Below are 13,424 nucleotides of genomic sequence, written 5' to 3'. Positions count from 1 at the left end.
CATATATAAATGCCTATTTCACTGCACTATACTATATTTAAACCAGAATAGAGCAGACTAGAGAAGAATAGAAAGTACTGCACACAATCTACCATCAGACAAGTAGTGTCTGGAATAGCTCATTACAATTATACATATTTGTAATTGTAATGATGAGCTATTCCAGACAGTATCTTGTCTGATGGCTGCCTTCAGGCCCATAGATCTGTGATCTCAATGGGATTTGCCTAGTTTTACGCAGCCCCACACCCCCCCCCACACACACACACACACACACACACACATACACACAAATAAAGCAGTAAATCAGCATTGCTATTTCATTAAAAAAATTAAAGTATTTCCAATTTCATATGTTTGGCCACATTTTGTTACAGAAATAAAATAAAATTGACAGTGTTAAAGTCTGTCTGCCAACAACAACCCTGAAGAAAAAAAGTGTTTGTATCAGAAAGGTTAGAGAATGAATTAATAAATTATTTTTGTTCCTTATTATTTATTCATTCATGAAAGAGAATTCTACATACAGTAAAACAATTTTACAAGGTCAAAATTATGCAGCTTTTGTCTCGTTCACAAGTCTTTTGTCCAGAAGCTTATTTGCAGACACTGTCTCTGTTTGTTGTTTTTAAAAGAAAACAAATACATAAAGTGGTATGGTAAACAAAATAAATAAATAATAAAATAACAGAAAATCTCTAACACTCCTAATAATTATTGAAGACCTAATGTTCTCTGGTTTATGAGAATTGTTGCTAATAGACAGGGTTGACCCCCAAAAAGTTCATCCTAAAGTTTCAAGCAAAATATGTTGCAACGAGTGGCACTTAGATTAAGTGCTGCAGATGACTCCCAGCTACTACCACCTCACATTCTAGCACATTTTTTAAACTGAGGCATAGCCATGTTAGTGTTTTGTAAGGTCATGTTGTTGGGGTGGCCATCTTGTTGGACTGAGTTCAAAAATTAATCACTTGTAAGGTACATGAAATATTTATGTCCTGATAGTGCCAGCAAACAAACAGAAGTGACTGCAGATAGTTAGAAGTTGGAAAGGAGGAACGTCAAGGGTGTAGGACAGTAGGTAGCGCCTCTACACATAGGAACAATGACAGGTAAAGGTAGGTTGACATGATGCAGAGAAGGAAGGTAGCTGTATTATTCCCGAGACCAAGTGAAAGGGCAGCAGGGCTTGTGGCATTGGGGCAGGTTTTAAACTGTTTTAGCATTGTTTGGATAGGAAGAGAAATGGAGTAGAGGTGGTCTTGAAGAAGGAGGACTTTGCAAGGAATGTAGTAAAGGTGAAGACAGTATCAGATAGGGTGAGGTGTCTGAAAGTAGAAGTAGAAGGTCTGATGCTAAATGTTGTCACTGGTTATGCTCCACAGGTTTGGTGTGATGTAAAGGAGAAACAGGAATTCTGGAAGGCTCTAGATCAGGGGTGCCCAAAGTTGGCCTGCCAAGCTGTCCTCATTACTATATTAAAATTTCCTTTGAAGTGTCAATGTGTTTACACTCAGTCATTCTGACTTTAATGTTAATGTTAAATGGAAATTCAGCCCAATGACTACCTTTAATGGCACTATACAGCTGGAGTGGCTATTTTGTGCATTAAATTGTTTAATTTTACTACTTTATATTTTATTTTGACAGACTTCCTACAGCTTCCTGCCACTGAAAAACATTTTCCTTTGATCCTGCACTAATGCACATAAATCATCCATAAAGAGTTTAAAAATAGTCTAAATTATAAATATGAACAGGCTTCAATAGTGATTTCAGCCTTTTTTTGGGGCTGCTCAAGAACCCATAAATTTCAACTCAGCACCTCTGAAAAATAAAACATTAGAATTTTGTAAGGAAACAGTTCTCAAACCTTAGATTCACCAAACACTGAATATGGAATAAATTACGAAAGTCTCAAATGGGCCAATAAAATCTATGTTGTTTTTTTTTTGTTTTTTTTTTTGCGTGAGTCCTGCCACCTGTCAATCAATCCAGCAGCAACTGACCAATCAGCTATCTCAATTTGTCCTGAAGTGAATGCCCCTTACCTGCAGAGCTGCAGCTTTGCAGTCAGATAATGAGATTAAATCTTTTGTTTCACATTAATCTACTGTAATAAACCTTTGTAAAATACACCAAAATGCAGGAAATGGCATCGATTTTATTCAAAATTCTCTGGGAGAGGACCCCAAGACCCCCCCCCCCACACACACACACACACCCACTACCACCAACACAGCCTGTTCTGTAATGTTATTATACAGAACTGAAGGTTAAATAACTGTATACTAAATAAATGGACTTTACTTAAAGAAGTATTTGCATTTCAAGAATTATTTTATTTGGCCTGCAGCCCTCTGATAAATTTAAAATTTGGCCCTTTCAGGGAAAGTTTGGGCACCCCTGACCTAGATGAATGATAGGGAGTATTCCCAAGGAGGAGAGAGTGGTGATTGGAGCAGACCTGAATGAACATGTTAGTGAAGGTGTAGAGCCCTGAAGATATGTAGGGACGAGATAATGTTTAATTAATTGGTGTATTAATTTTATTGGTTGAGCAGTTATTTATTTTGATATTTGGTTAAAAACAAATCTTAGTCTATGGTTAAATATGTGCTAAAACTTTTTATTTTATTTTCATGGAGTTCTGTCATAATAATGCCTCTTTAAGAGCGACGCAATGCATGAGGAAAATAGGAAGTTCATGACCCATGATTGTGTGTTGTGTACGGTGATGGCAGAGAACTACACATGCGGTACACTTGAGCCGTGGGTTTTGTTTAATAAAGTTGCACAAAAATGAAAATCTGTGATTTTCTTTAGTTCTTTTTAAGGGTGCAACATAACAAACAAGAAATGAGAAAGTAATGGGCAGGTTTGCTATCAAGTAAAGAGACCAGGAGGGACAGATGGTGGTGGATTTTACTTTAAAGGATGAAAATGGCTGTAGTTAACACATATTTCCAAAATAGAGAGGAACATAGGGTGACCTATAAAAGTGGAGGCAGGAGTAAGAAGGTAGGATACATTTTGCATTGAAGAGGAAACCTGAGGGAGATTGGGCTCTGTAAGTTTGTGGCAGAGGGGAGTGTGGCCAGATAGCATGGTGGTGTGGAAGATGATTGTTGTGATCAAGAAAAAGAAGAGTAAAGTTAGACCTGGTAAAGGCTCTGGTTAGTAAAAGACAAAGTGCTTCGGTATGACTGGATTACTACAGCAGCAGTGATTAGAGAGACAGGGAGGAAGGTACTTGGTGTGTCATCTGGACAGAGAATAGATAATAAGGAAACCTTGGTGGTTGATTACTGAAATGCAAGAAGCTATCGAGAAAGAGGTTAGCCAAGAAGAAATGGGACACTGAGAGGACTGAAGAACGTAGACAGAAATATAGGGAGATACAACAGAGCAAAGTGGGAGGTTACTTAGCTAAGGTAAAACAGAAGACATATAAGGAGTTGTACAAGAAGCTGGACACAAAGGAAGGAGGGAAGAACGTGTATAAATTGGTGACACAGAGGGATCATGCTGGAAAGGATATTCAGCAGGCTAGGGTTTTTTTAAGATAAAAATGGTAATGTTCTACCAGGCAAGGACAGTATGTTTGGAAGATGGAAGTACTTTGAGGAATTAATGAATGTAGAGGAAGAAAAGGAACAGAAGAGGTGATGTCGTTGTGAGGTGGAAGGAATAATTAGTAGACCTTCTCAATCCCACTGGCATGTCTTCCATCGAGGAAGCTGTGTTGGTGGACTTCAGGGTTGGTCTATCCACAACCGTGGATCAGGTTGCTGAGGCAGTTAAAAAACTCTGCGGTGGCCGGGCTCCGGGGGTGAAAGAGATTTGCCCTGATTTCCTTAAGATGTTGTGGGGCTGTCTTGGTTGACATGCCTTTGCAACAATGCATGGACATCGGGGGTAGTGTCACTGGATTGGTAGAAAGGGGTGGTGGTTCCCCTCTTCAAAAAGGGGGACCAGAGAGTGTGCTCTAATTATAGGGGCATCACTCTCCTTAGCATCCCTGGAAAGGTCTACTCAGGGGTACTGGAGAAGCGAGTCCGATTGATGGTCAAACCTCAGATCCAGGAGGAACAATGCAGTTTCCGTCCTGGCCGTGGAACACTGGACTAGCTCATAACCCTCACTAGGGTCCTCAAGGGGTCATGGGTCTTTGCCCATCCAGTCCACATGTTTTGTGGACTTGCAGAAAGTGTTTGACCGTGTTCCTCAGGGTACACTGTGGGGGGTGATCCATGAGTAAGGGATTGGGGGCCCATTGCTATGGACTGTTTGGTCCCTATACAAGCGGTGTGAGAGTTTGGTTTGCATTGCCGATAATATATTGGACCCCTTCAGGGTGGGAGTTGGACTCCACTAGGGCTGCCTGTTGTCACCGATCCTGTTCATAACTTTTATGTATAAAATTTCTCAGTGCAGCCAGGGGGAGGAGGTAGTCTGGTTTGGTGACCTAAGGATTCTTTCTATGCTATTTGTGGATGGTGTGGTCTTGTTGGCGTCACTGTGCCATGATCTTCAGAGTCAGAGTTTGTTTATTTGTCATTCACACCACATGTGGTACATGTGGTGGAACTAAATTTTGTACACAGGATCCCAGTTACATCCAACAATACAATGTAAAAATAAAATAAAAAAAACCCAGTAATAAGATCTAAGATATAAACTAAGAAAACATTAACTAAAAATACGCTAAGCACTAATGGCATAAAAACAATATGCCCAACAGCAGCACGAACATGAGTCTGTGTGGGCAGATGAGTATAAATGAACACAGGAACATGAAACAGATCAGCAGCAACATGATGAGATTTTTTTCACAGTGATTATCCTGGTTAGACATTCATGAGTCTAACAGCCTCAGGGTAGAAGATGTTCCTCAGTCTAGTGGTTCTACACTTAATGCTCCTCAACTTCCTTCCTGAGGGGAGCGGGGCAAAAAGTGTGAGTGCTGGTTGGGTGGGGTCTTTCATGATGCAGGTGGCCCTTTTCTTGCATCTAGAAATGTAGATGTCTGTGATGGTGGGGCGGTTGGCGCCAACAGACTTCTGTGCAGCCTTCACCACTCTCTGCAAAGCTTTTCTTTCTGCAGCTGTGCAGCCTCCATGCCACACGTTGATGCTGGAACACAGGATGTTCTCCACTGCACACCTGTAGAAGGAGGTGAGGACTGTGAATCCCAGGCCAGCTCGCCTCAGCCGCCTGAGGAAGTAGAGTCTCTGATGAGCTTTCTTGATTGGGCTGGCAGTGTTGTTGCCCCAGCAGAGGTTGTCATTCATGTGCACACCCAAGTACTTGTAGCTGGAGACCACTTCCACCATAGATCCTCCTATGTTCGGGTGGGGGTGGGAGGGTGTAGGTGTGTTTATTCTGTCTGAAGTCTATGACCATCTCCTTCATCTTCTTCACATTGATGTGAAGGTTATTCTCCTTGCACCAGCTCTCCAGGTGTTCCGCCTAGCTGGACTTGTTGTTTGTGATGCATCCCACCACCGCTGTATCATTTGCAAACTTTACAATATGACAGCCTTGATGGGCAGGTGCACAGTCATATGTGAGTAAAGTGAACAGGAGAGGACTCAGCACACAGCCCTGAGGGGAGCCAGTGCTGAGGGTTATGGTGGAGGAGGAGAAATTATGGATCCTCACTGACTGCGGTCGTTTTGTTAAGAAGTCTAGGACCCAGTTGCAAATGGAAGGGCTTAGTCCTAGTATGAGTAGTTTGTCCATCAGGGTTTGAGGATCATGGTACTGAAGGCAGATGTGAAGTCCACAAATAGAGCATATGGACGTAGGAGTCCTTCTGCTCCAGGTGGGTGAGAGCAGTGGGGACCACAGAGGAGATGGCATCCTCTGTTGATCAGTTTTTGCAGTATGCGTACTGTTGAGGGTCCTCATTGATGTGATGGTTGTTTTGATGTGGGTCATGAACAGTTTTTTTGAAGCATTTAGCGACTATCGGGGTGAGGTCTACTAGCTGATAGTCATTCAAACCAGTTACTTTAGAGCTCTTTGGGACTGGGATGATGGTGGCAGTCTTCAGGCAGGTGGGAACAGTTGCCAGGGTAAGTGAGGAGTTAAAGATGTCTACCAGCACCTCACAGAGCTGATCGGCACATTCTTTCAGCACCTTCCCAGGGATGTTGTCTGGGCCGATTGCTTTGTGAGGATTAATCCTCCTGAAAGCATTCCTCATTTCGGCTGAGGTCACCCTGAGAAGCTCTTCTTCCTTCTTTCTTCTTCTTTCTTCCTTCTTCAGCTCTCACTGGAGAGGTTTGCAGCTGAGTGTAAAGCAGTTGGGATGAAAATCAGTACCTCCAAATCTAAGGCCATGATTTTCAACCGGAAAAGTGTGGATTGCTCTCTTCAGGTCGAGAGGGAGATTTTGCTTCAAGTGGAGAAGTTCAAGTATCTTGGGGTTTTGTTCATGAGTGAGGGAAGAATGGATAGTATGATTGACAGATGGATCATACAGCATCTGCAGTATTGCGGATTCAGTGCGGGTCTGTTGTGGTGAAAAAGGAGCTGTGTTGTAAGGCAAAGCTCTCTGTTTAAGGTAAGTTAAGTTAAGATAAGATAGATCTTTATTGATCCCTCAGGAAATTGTTTAACTGTCAGTATACATTCCTACCCTCCCCTATGGTCACGAACTCTGGGTAGTGACTGAACGAACGAGATTGCGGATACAGGTGGTTGAAACGAGTTTCCGTCACGGGGTAGCTGGACTCTCCATTAGAGATAGGGTGAGAAGGTCAGTAATCTAGGATAGACTGAGTAGAACCGCTGCTCCACCACATCGAAAGGAGCTAATTGAGGTGGTTTGTGGTTTAGGCATATGGTAAGGATGCTTCCACATTGCCACCCTAGGTAGCTGCTTTGGGCATGTCAAGCTGGGAGGAGACCCCAGAAAAGACCCAGGGCACCTTAGAGAAACTACGTCTTTCTGTTGGCCTGGGAACACTTTGGGATCCTACTAGAAGAGCTGAAAGAGGTGGCTGTGGAAAGAGATGTCTGGGCCTCCCAGCTCAAGCTGCTGCCCCATAACCCGACTTTGGAATAAGTGGAAGATAATGGATGGATAGATGGATGGATGGATGGATGGATAGATAGATTGGATGGATTTGTGAGAAAATGGTGACAGCAACAGTTTAAGGAAAGATCCAGAAGACAGTTGAGAGACCAGCTTTGTTGTATGGTTTGGAGACAGTGGCAGTGATAAAAAGACAGAAGACAGAACTGCAGGTGGCAGAAATGAAGATGTTGTGGTTCTCCATAGGAGTAACAAAGAGGGATGATATTAGGAATGAGATCATCAGAGATACAGCACAGGTTGAACAACTGGGAGATAAAGTTAGAGAGGACAGACTGAGATGTTTTGATCAGAGGAGGGACAGTAGGTAAATTGGTAGAAGGATGTTAGAAATGCAGCTGCCAGGAAAAAGACAAAGAAGAGATATATGGATGCAGTTAGAGAGGACAAGAAGTGAGGACAAAGGATGCAGAAAACAGAGTGAGATGGAGTAGGATGACTCGCTGTGGTGACTTTTCAAATAGAACTGCCAAAAAAAGAAGTTACAGCAAAATTATTAACAACGATCTTGTGCATCTTGTGATCTAGTGCTCAAAATGGGGGAGAGGTGGCGCAGAGGTTAGAAGATGGGCTTGTGATGGGAAAGTCGCAGGTTCATCTCCCGGTACTGACAACATCAAAAATGTGGGTGGGGTAGGTGAAGCACCCACACCTGCCCCCACCCTCATTCACCCCACCCTGGGCCCATGAGCAAGGCCCCTAACCCCCACCATCTGCTCCCCAAACAGGTCTCTCTTGAAAATGAGTTCTCGTGGCTCAGTGAGACTACCTGGATAAATAAAGGGTAAATGAAAAAAATATATATTTGCTGGGAATCAGTCGCAGTTACTAACAGCAAATTTTATGTCAAAATCTGTAAAACTGATTGGGTGAGGACAATTTTTGTGTTTTCTCAGATTGATTAGTTGTGGTGAGCAGCATGGTAGCGCAACTTGTAGAGCTGCTGCCTCTTAGCGAGCAGGTCCCCGGTTCAAATCCTGGTCCAGGGGCCTATCTGGGTGGAGTTTGCATGTTCTCTTCGTGCATGCGTGGGTTTTCTCCAGGTACTCAAATTTTCTCCCACAGACCAAAAACATGCATGTTAGACTGATTGGTAACTCTAAATTGCCCTTAGGTGTGAGTGAGAGACTGAATGGTTGTTTGTCTCATTTGTCTCTATGTGGCCCTGTGATGGACTTGCGACCTGACCAGGGTGTACCTCGTTCCTTGCACAGTGATTGCTGGATATGGGCACCGGTGACCCTCATGACCCAAAATGGAAGAAGCGGGTAAAAGATAATGGATGGATGGATTAGTTGTGGTCACAAACTTGATTCAGATTGAATCCAAAAGTTAATCATTTGTAGCGGTCCATCACATGGTTATGTTTTGAAAGTTTTTTTAATGTTTGCTCAATGGTTCACAAAATATTTTGCTAACAGACAAACACTTATACATATATACAAATACATACACACAAACAGCAGAAAAACATTTATCTCCTACTAATTACAGACAAAGAGGTTATATTAATATCAAAACTATCATCCATCCATCCATTATCTTTACCTGCTTCTGCCTTTTTGGGTTGTGGGGGTCACTGGTGCCCATATCCAGCTATCACTGTGTGAGAAGCGGGGGACACCCTGGACAGGTCACAAGTCCATCACAAGAACACATAGAGACAAACGAGACAGACAACTGTTCACTCTCTCACTCACACCTAGGGACAATTTAGAGTTGCCAATTAGTCTAACATGCATGTTTTTGGTCTGTGGGAGGAAACCGGAGTACCCGGAGAAAACCCACGCATGCACAGAGAGAACGTGTAAACTCCACCCAAAGGTCCCTGGTTGGGATTTGAACTGGTGACCTTCTCATTTAGAGGGAACAGCGCTACCAACTGAGACATTGTGCGCCAATAACAAAACTACACATTTAAAATTTATAATAAAACTAGACTAGTCACACACAAATAAGAAAGATAATAACGTAATAAAAACTATGACGAGTATTAGGGCCATGCTAAGAAAAAAAAAGTACATTAGGAATGAGAATAAAGTCGTACGACAATAAAGTCATAATATTACGAGAATAAAGTTTTATTTTTGTGAGAATAAAGTCGTAATATTACGAGAATAAAATCGTACGAGAATAATATTGAAATATTACGAGAATAAAGTTGTAATATTACGAGCATCAAGTCAAAATATTATGAGATTAAAGTGGTAATATTACAAGAATAAACTCGTAATATTACCAGAATAAAGTTGTAATATTATCAGAACTCCGAAAGGAAAAAGCAATCTTACAATTGCAGTAAAATGATGAATGCTGACGTTGGCAGTACAGTAGCAGGGGTCTCAATGCACTGTAGTATATGGATTTTTGTGATAAACTGAAGCCATATGGCATTAAATTAATGGCTGTATTGATGGATTGATAGTCATTACATAATGTGCATGGAGGCATATTTCACAAACAGTGACCCAAAAGGATCATGGACTACTTCATAAACACAGTGACTCACACTGGAGGCTGTCCACAGCAGGTGTGAGCTGACCCAGGAATGTATTACGATTTTATTCTCGTAATATTATGACTTTATTCTTGTAATATTTCGACTTTATTCTCGTACGACTTTATTCTCGTAATTTTATGACTTTTTTCACATAATGTATTTTTTTTCTTAGCGTAGCCCTAATACTCCATCGTAAAAAAACAATAAAGGAAGGGAAATAGAAATATTAGTAAGTTTCAGATGTAGAAGACGGTTTGATTGAACCTTTTTTGTGTTTCTAAATGTGCTGTTAAACGTGTTTTTGCTTCATACTAATTTACTTATTTATTTGCAGATTCGATTAATTAAGAAAAACATAAATAAATAATAATAAAAAGTCTAAAGACATCATTCACTAAAATTACAAATTTAAGCAGTTCCACTTCTGCACTAGACGACGTGATGACGTAGCGCGCCGTCACGTGACCACGAATCCCTAAATCGTCAGCATCTGTCATCAAATCTCTTCCGGTTTCCTCCGTCCTGCTGTTTTGAAGCATGGAAAGCTGTTTACGGTGTTTGTCCGCGTGTTTTAGAGAGCACACCGAGCGGTGCAGTCACCATGCTGCTCTACCAGCTCCCAGAAGATGTCCTCTATCAAATATTAGCTTATCTGGATTACAAAGCTCTCTGTCGACTCTCCCAAGTTTGCAGAAGTATTCGTCACATTGTAAACCGGGATGTTGTGTGGAAGAAGCTAGCTAAAGACTTTTTAAACACCGGGATCACTTGGAACGGGACGGACATGTAAGATTAACTAATAAAGTCGCTGTTACCAGTATTTGTTTCATGGCTGTCCAGTGACATCAACCACCAGGATTATGTACATGCTCACACGAACTGTGCGTGAAAATAGTGAGTCAGTGTAATCCTGACCTACTCCGTGTTTAATATAAACTCAGATTAATCTGGCACTGTGAAGGATTTATCCCCGAGTTTTGGTTGCAGGCACGAATCCTGAAACATCGCCCATATTACTAAACTGAGATTCACTTTATCTGCTGCATTTCACCACCATGTAGAAAATAACCATTTAGGTCTTTACTGGATACACTGGTCTAAAACTGCAGCTGCTCTTAACATGTTTTGATTAATGGCATTTGGCACCTCTTTCATTTGAGCTGCACTCAACTCAGGAACCTGCATTAAAAAATGTTTTATATCAAATTGATCAACTGCCAAACTTGATTAATTTAAACCCTTTTGTTGCACGATGCGCGTGTATTTAGTGGTTGAAGATAATTTATTACTCAAAAAATAATTCTGTAGCTGCTCGAAAGCCTTGCTTTGGAAAAAAAAAAGAATAGCAAATACATGCAGATGTGCCTTTTCTATTTATTTGCTGATTAAGAAGATTTGAACAACTTGTGAAAATATGTCCCCATCATCCAACCAGCCACAGTCTGACTGCTTCTCTTTAACTCACTGGAACCTTGTTCTCTTCTGTTCGGTTCTTCATTCTCATTAATATTTGACTTTTCTAGTTTTTCCTGCAGCTACTCGCCTAAAGTTTGTTCACAACATCTATTTCTGCTCCAATCTGACATCAGACATGAGCAAACCTATTTTTAGATGATGTTTAGAAAAGGATTAATCACAATCCAACAATTGGCAGTCAGGTCATCTGGACTGTTTCTTTTTTTTTTTCTTTCTGAAACATTTCACCTTCCATCCAGAAGGCTTCATCAGTGAAGGAAACACACAACACAAAACTGATTCTTCCCACAAACAGCTTACTCCAAAGTGGAACAAACCAGTTATGTTGGTGCTAAGATGGTGTCTTTGGCACGCCCCCTCCTCTGGAGCCGGCCCTCTTCCTTGTCGACAGTCATGTCAAACTGGTTCAAAACCAACAAAGTCCATGCTCAATAATCCAGGTATCCAGGGGAAGAATCAGTTTTGTGTTGTGTGTTTCCTTGACTGATGAAACCTTCTGGATGGAAGATGAAACGTTTCAGCAAAAAAAAGAAACTGTTCAGATGACCTGACGGAAACATTTTTGGATTGTATACCTGGATTATTGAGCATGAACGTTTTGGATTAATCACAATGTTTTTGGAGAAGAAAAATACTGTATAGAGGGAAAAAAATAAACGTTATTTACAATGTCCAAAGTGGTTAAAACTGTTTATTAAAGATTTCAAAAACATTGAAGCACCCACAGAACTACTCACCGGCTACTATTCTGCTTTTAATCAGATTTTCAGTTTGCCTCTCCTCCCACAGCGTTGGGAAAACCCATCCTAAAAAAAGTGCAGCTCCATCAGGATCAACCTGTTAAGCACCTTTTGGTTATTGGAAAGGGATCTATAAATAAATGTTGATTAATTGATTGATTGATTCTATGATGAGGAGTGTAGTTTTAATAGTGTTACTGTACTGATGCTTTTTGAAAATATCTTATTAGGGATTTTTGTTTCTGAGTGGGGGGCACGGTGGCTCAGTTGGTAGCGCTGTTGCCTCAGTGAGAAAGTTGCCAGTTCAAATCCCGACCGGGGACCGTTCTGGGTGAAGTTTACATGTTCTCTCCGTGCATGTGTGGGTTTTCTCCGGGTACTCCAGTTTCCTCCCACAGACTAAAAACATGCATGTTAGGCTGATTGGTAACTCTAAAATGTCCCTAGGTGTGAGTGAGAGAGTGAATGGTTGTTTGTCTCGTTTGTCTCTATGTGTCCCTGTGATGAACTGGAGACATGTCCAGGGTGTCCCCCGCCTCTTGCACAGTGACTGCTGGACATGGGCACCAGTGACCCCCATGACCCCAAAGCTAAGAAGCGGGTAAAAATGATGGATGGATGTTTCTGTGTGGCAGGAATCTTTTCTCCTCATTGTTTAAACTGAGGCTGAAATATGTGAAAGTTTGACACAACCATCTAGATGAGGAGGAATCAATTACCTGAGGCGACGGAGAAAATGTGTTTTTTTTTTTATGTGTATGACAGTTTAAACGACCTTTGTCAGCTGAATGGAACACAAATGTTATCCCACTAATGTTTCTGATTTAAAAAATAGACGAGTAAGGCAGGGATACTAAATGTGTAATTTTGTATGTTTTATCTTAAATGTAAAGATTCTCAAAACAGGCAACTGAACTGTTTTCAGTGTTTCTTAATTGCTGTTTCCAAACTATATAAAGTTGCAAGAGAGACTGCGTTTTAATTATTATCAACTCATTGGTTATGTGTCTAATAGATATTAATGTGTACTTAATCACTGAACCTTACAAATGAATGAAAACACATGTGACGCTGTCTTTGCAGATACCATCATATCCCACTAAAGGAGAGAGTCAAGGTAGCTCAGAACTGGTCTCATGGAGTCTGCAAAAGGTCAACTCCTCTCAAATGGAAAACCAAGTATGAGTTGTTCATATTTAGTGTCGGTCAAAAACACCCATCACATTTTGTTTCACATCAGCTAAAGACAATGAGAAGCTTAAAACTTGAAATGTATTAAAATTAGAGTTCTTATTTACACTAGATGATGATGTGAAAAAGAACTAGTTATTCAGTCCAAAGAGTCCATGTTTGCTACAGATTTGTTTTTTCCTCTTTCTGAAAGATCAAATTCTCATTTTCCCCTGAATGTTAAATTACTTTTAACCACACACTCACATATTGTTCATACTTAATGCCTTTAATGTCACCCGGACCTCCCTCATAATACAGTTTGTATTCATCATTAAAGAAAGAAAAATGTCACATAGTTCACTGAAATAACTTGAACTAACAATAACAACAATAACTTGAACTAACAATAATAACAATAACTTGAACT

At 40.9% G+C, this 13,424-nt stretch overlaps 2 protein-coding genes across 2 annotated transcripts in view; one reads left to right on the top strand and one right to left on the bottom strand.

The window, feature by feature from the left end:
- Nucleotides 1-13,424, bottom strand: part of LOC119413748 — an 880,117-nt gene that overhangs the window by 377,501 nt on the left and 489,192 nt on the right. The gene's annotated exons all lie outside the window — the stretch shown is intronic.
- The window catches only part of fbxw4 (F-box and WD repeat domain containing 4), a 137,266-nt gene continuing 133,960 nt past the window's right edge, over nt 10,119-13,424 (top strand). Inside the window, exons 1-2 of the mRNA XM_037680840.1 lie at nt 10,119-10,394; nt 12,908-13,003. Of these exons, the coding sequence (XP_037536768.1) occupies nt 10,210-10,394; nt 12,908-13,003 (281 nt within the window). The 5' untranslated portion in view covers nt 10,119-10,209. The remainder of the gene's footprint in view (nt 10,395-12,907; nt 13,004-13,424) is intronic.

Source organism: Nematolebias whitei, chromosome 1 (assembly GCF_014905685.2).
Source record: "Nematolebias whitei isolate Nwh7 chromosome 1, NemWhi1, whole genome shotgun sequence".
Taxonomy (NCBI): Eukaryota; Metazoa; Chordata; class Actinopteri; order Cyprinodontiformes; family Rivulidae; genus Nematolebias; species Nematolebias whitei.
The sequence above is the reverse complement of the archived record's forward strand: the minus strand, read 5'-3'. Positions and strand labels throughout refer to the sequence as shown.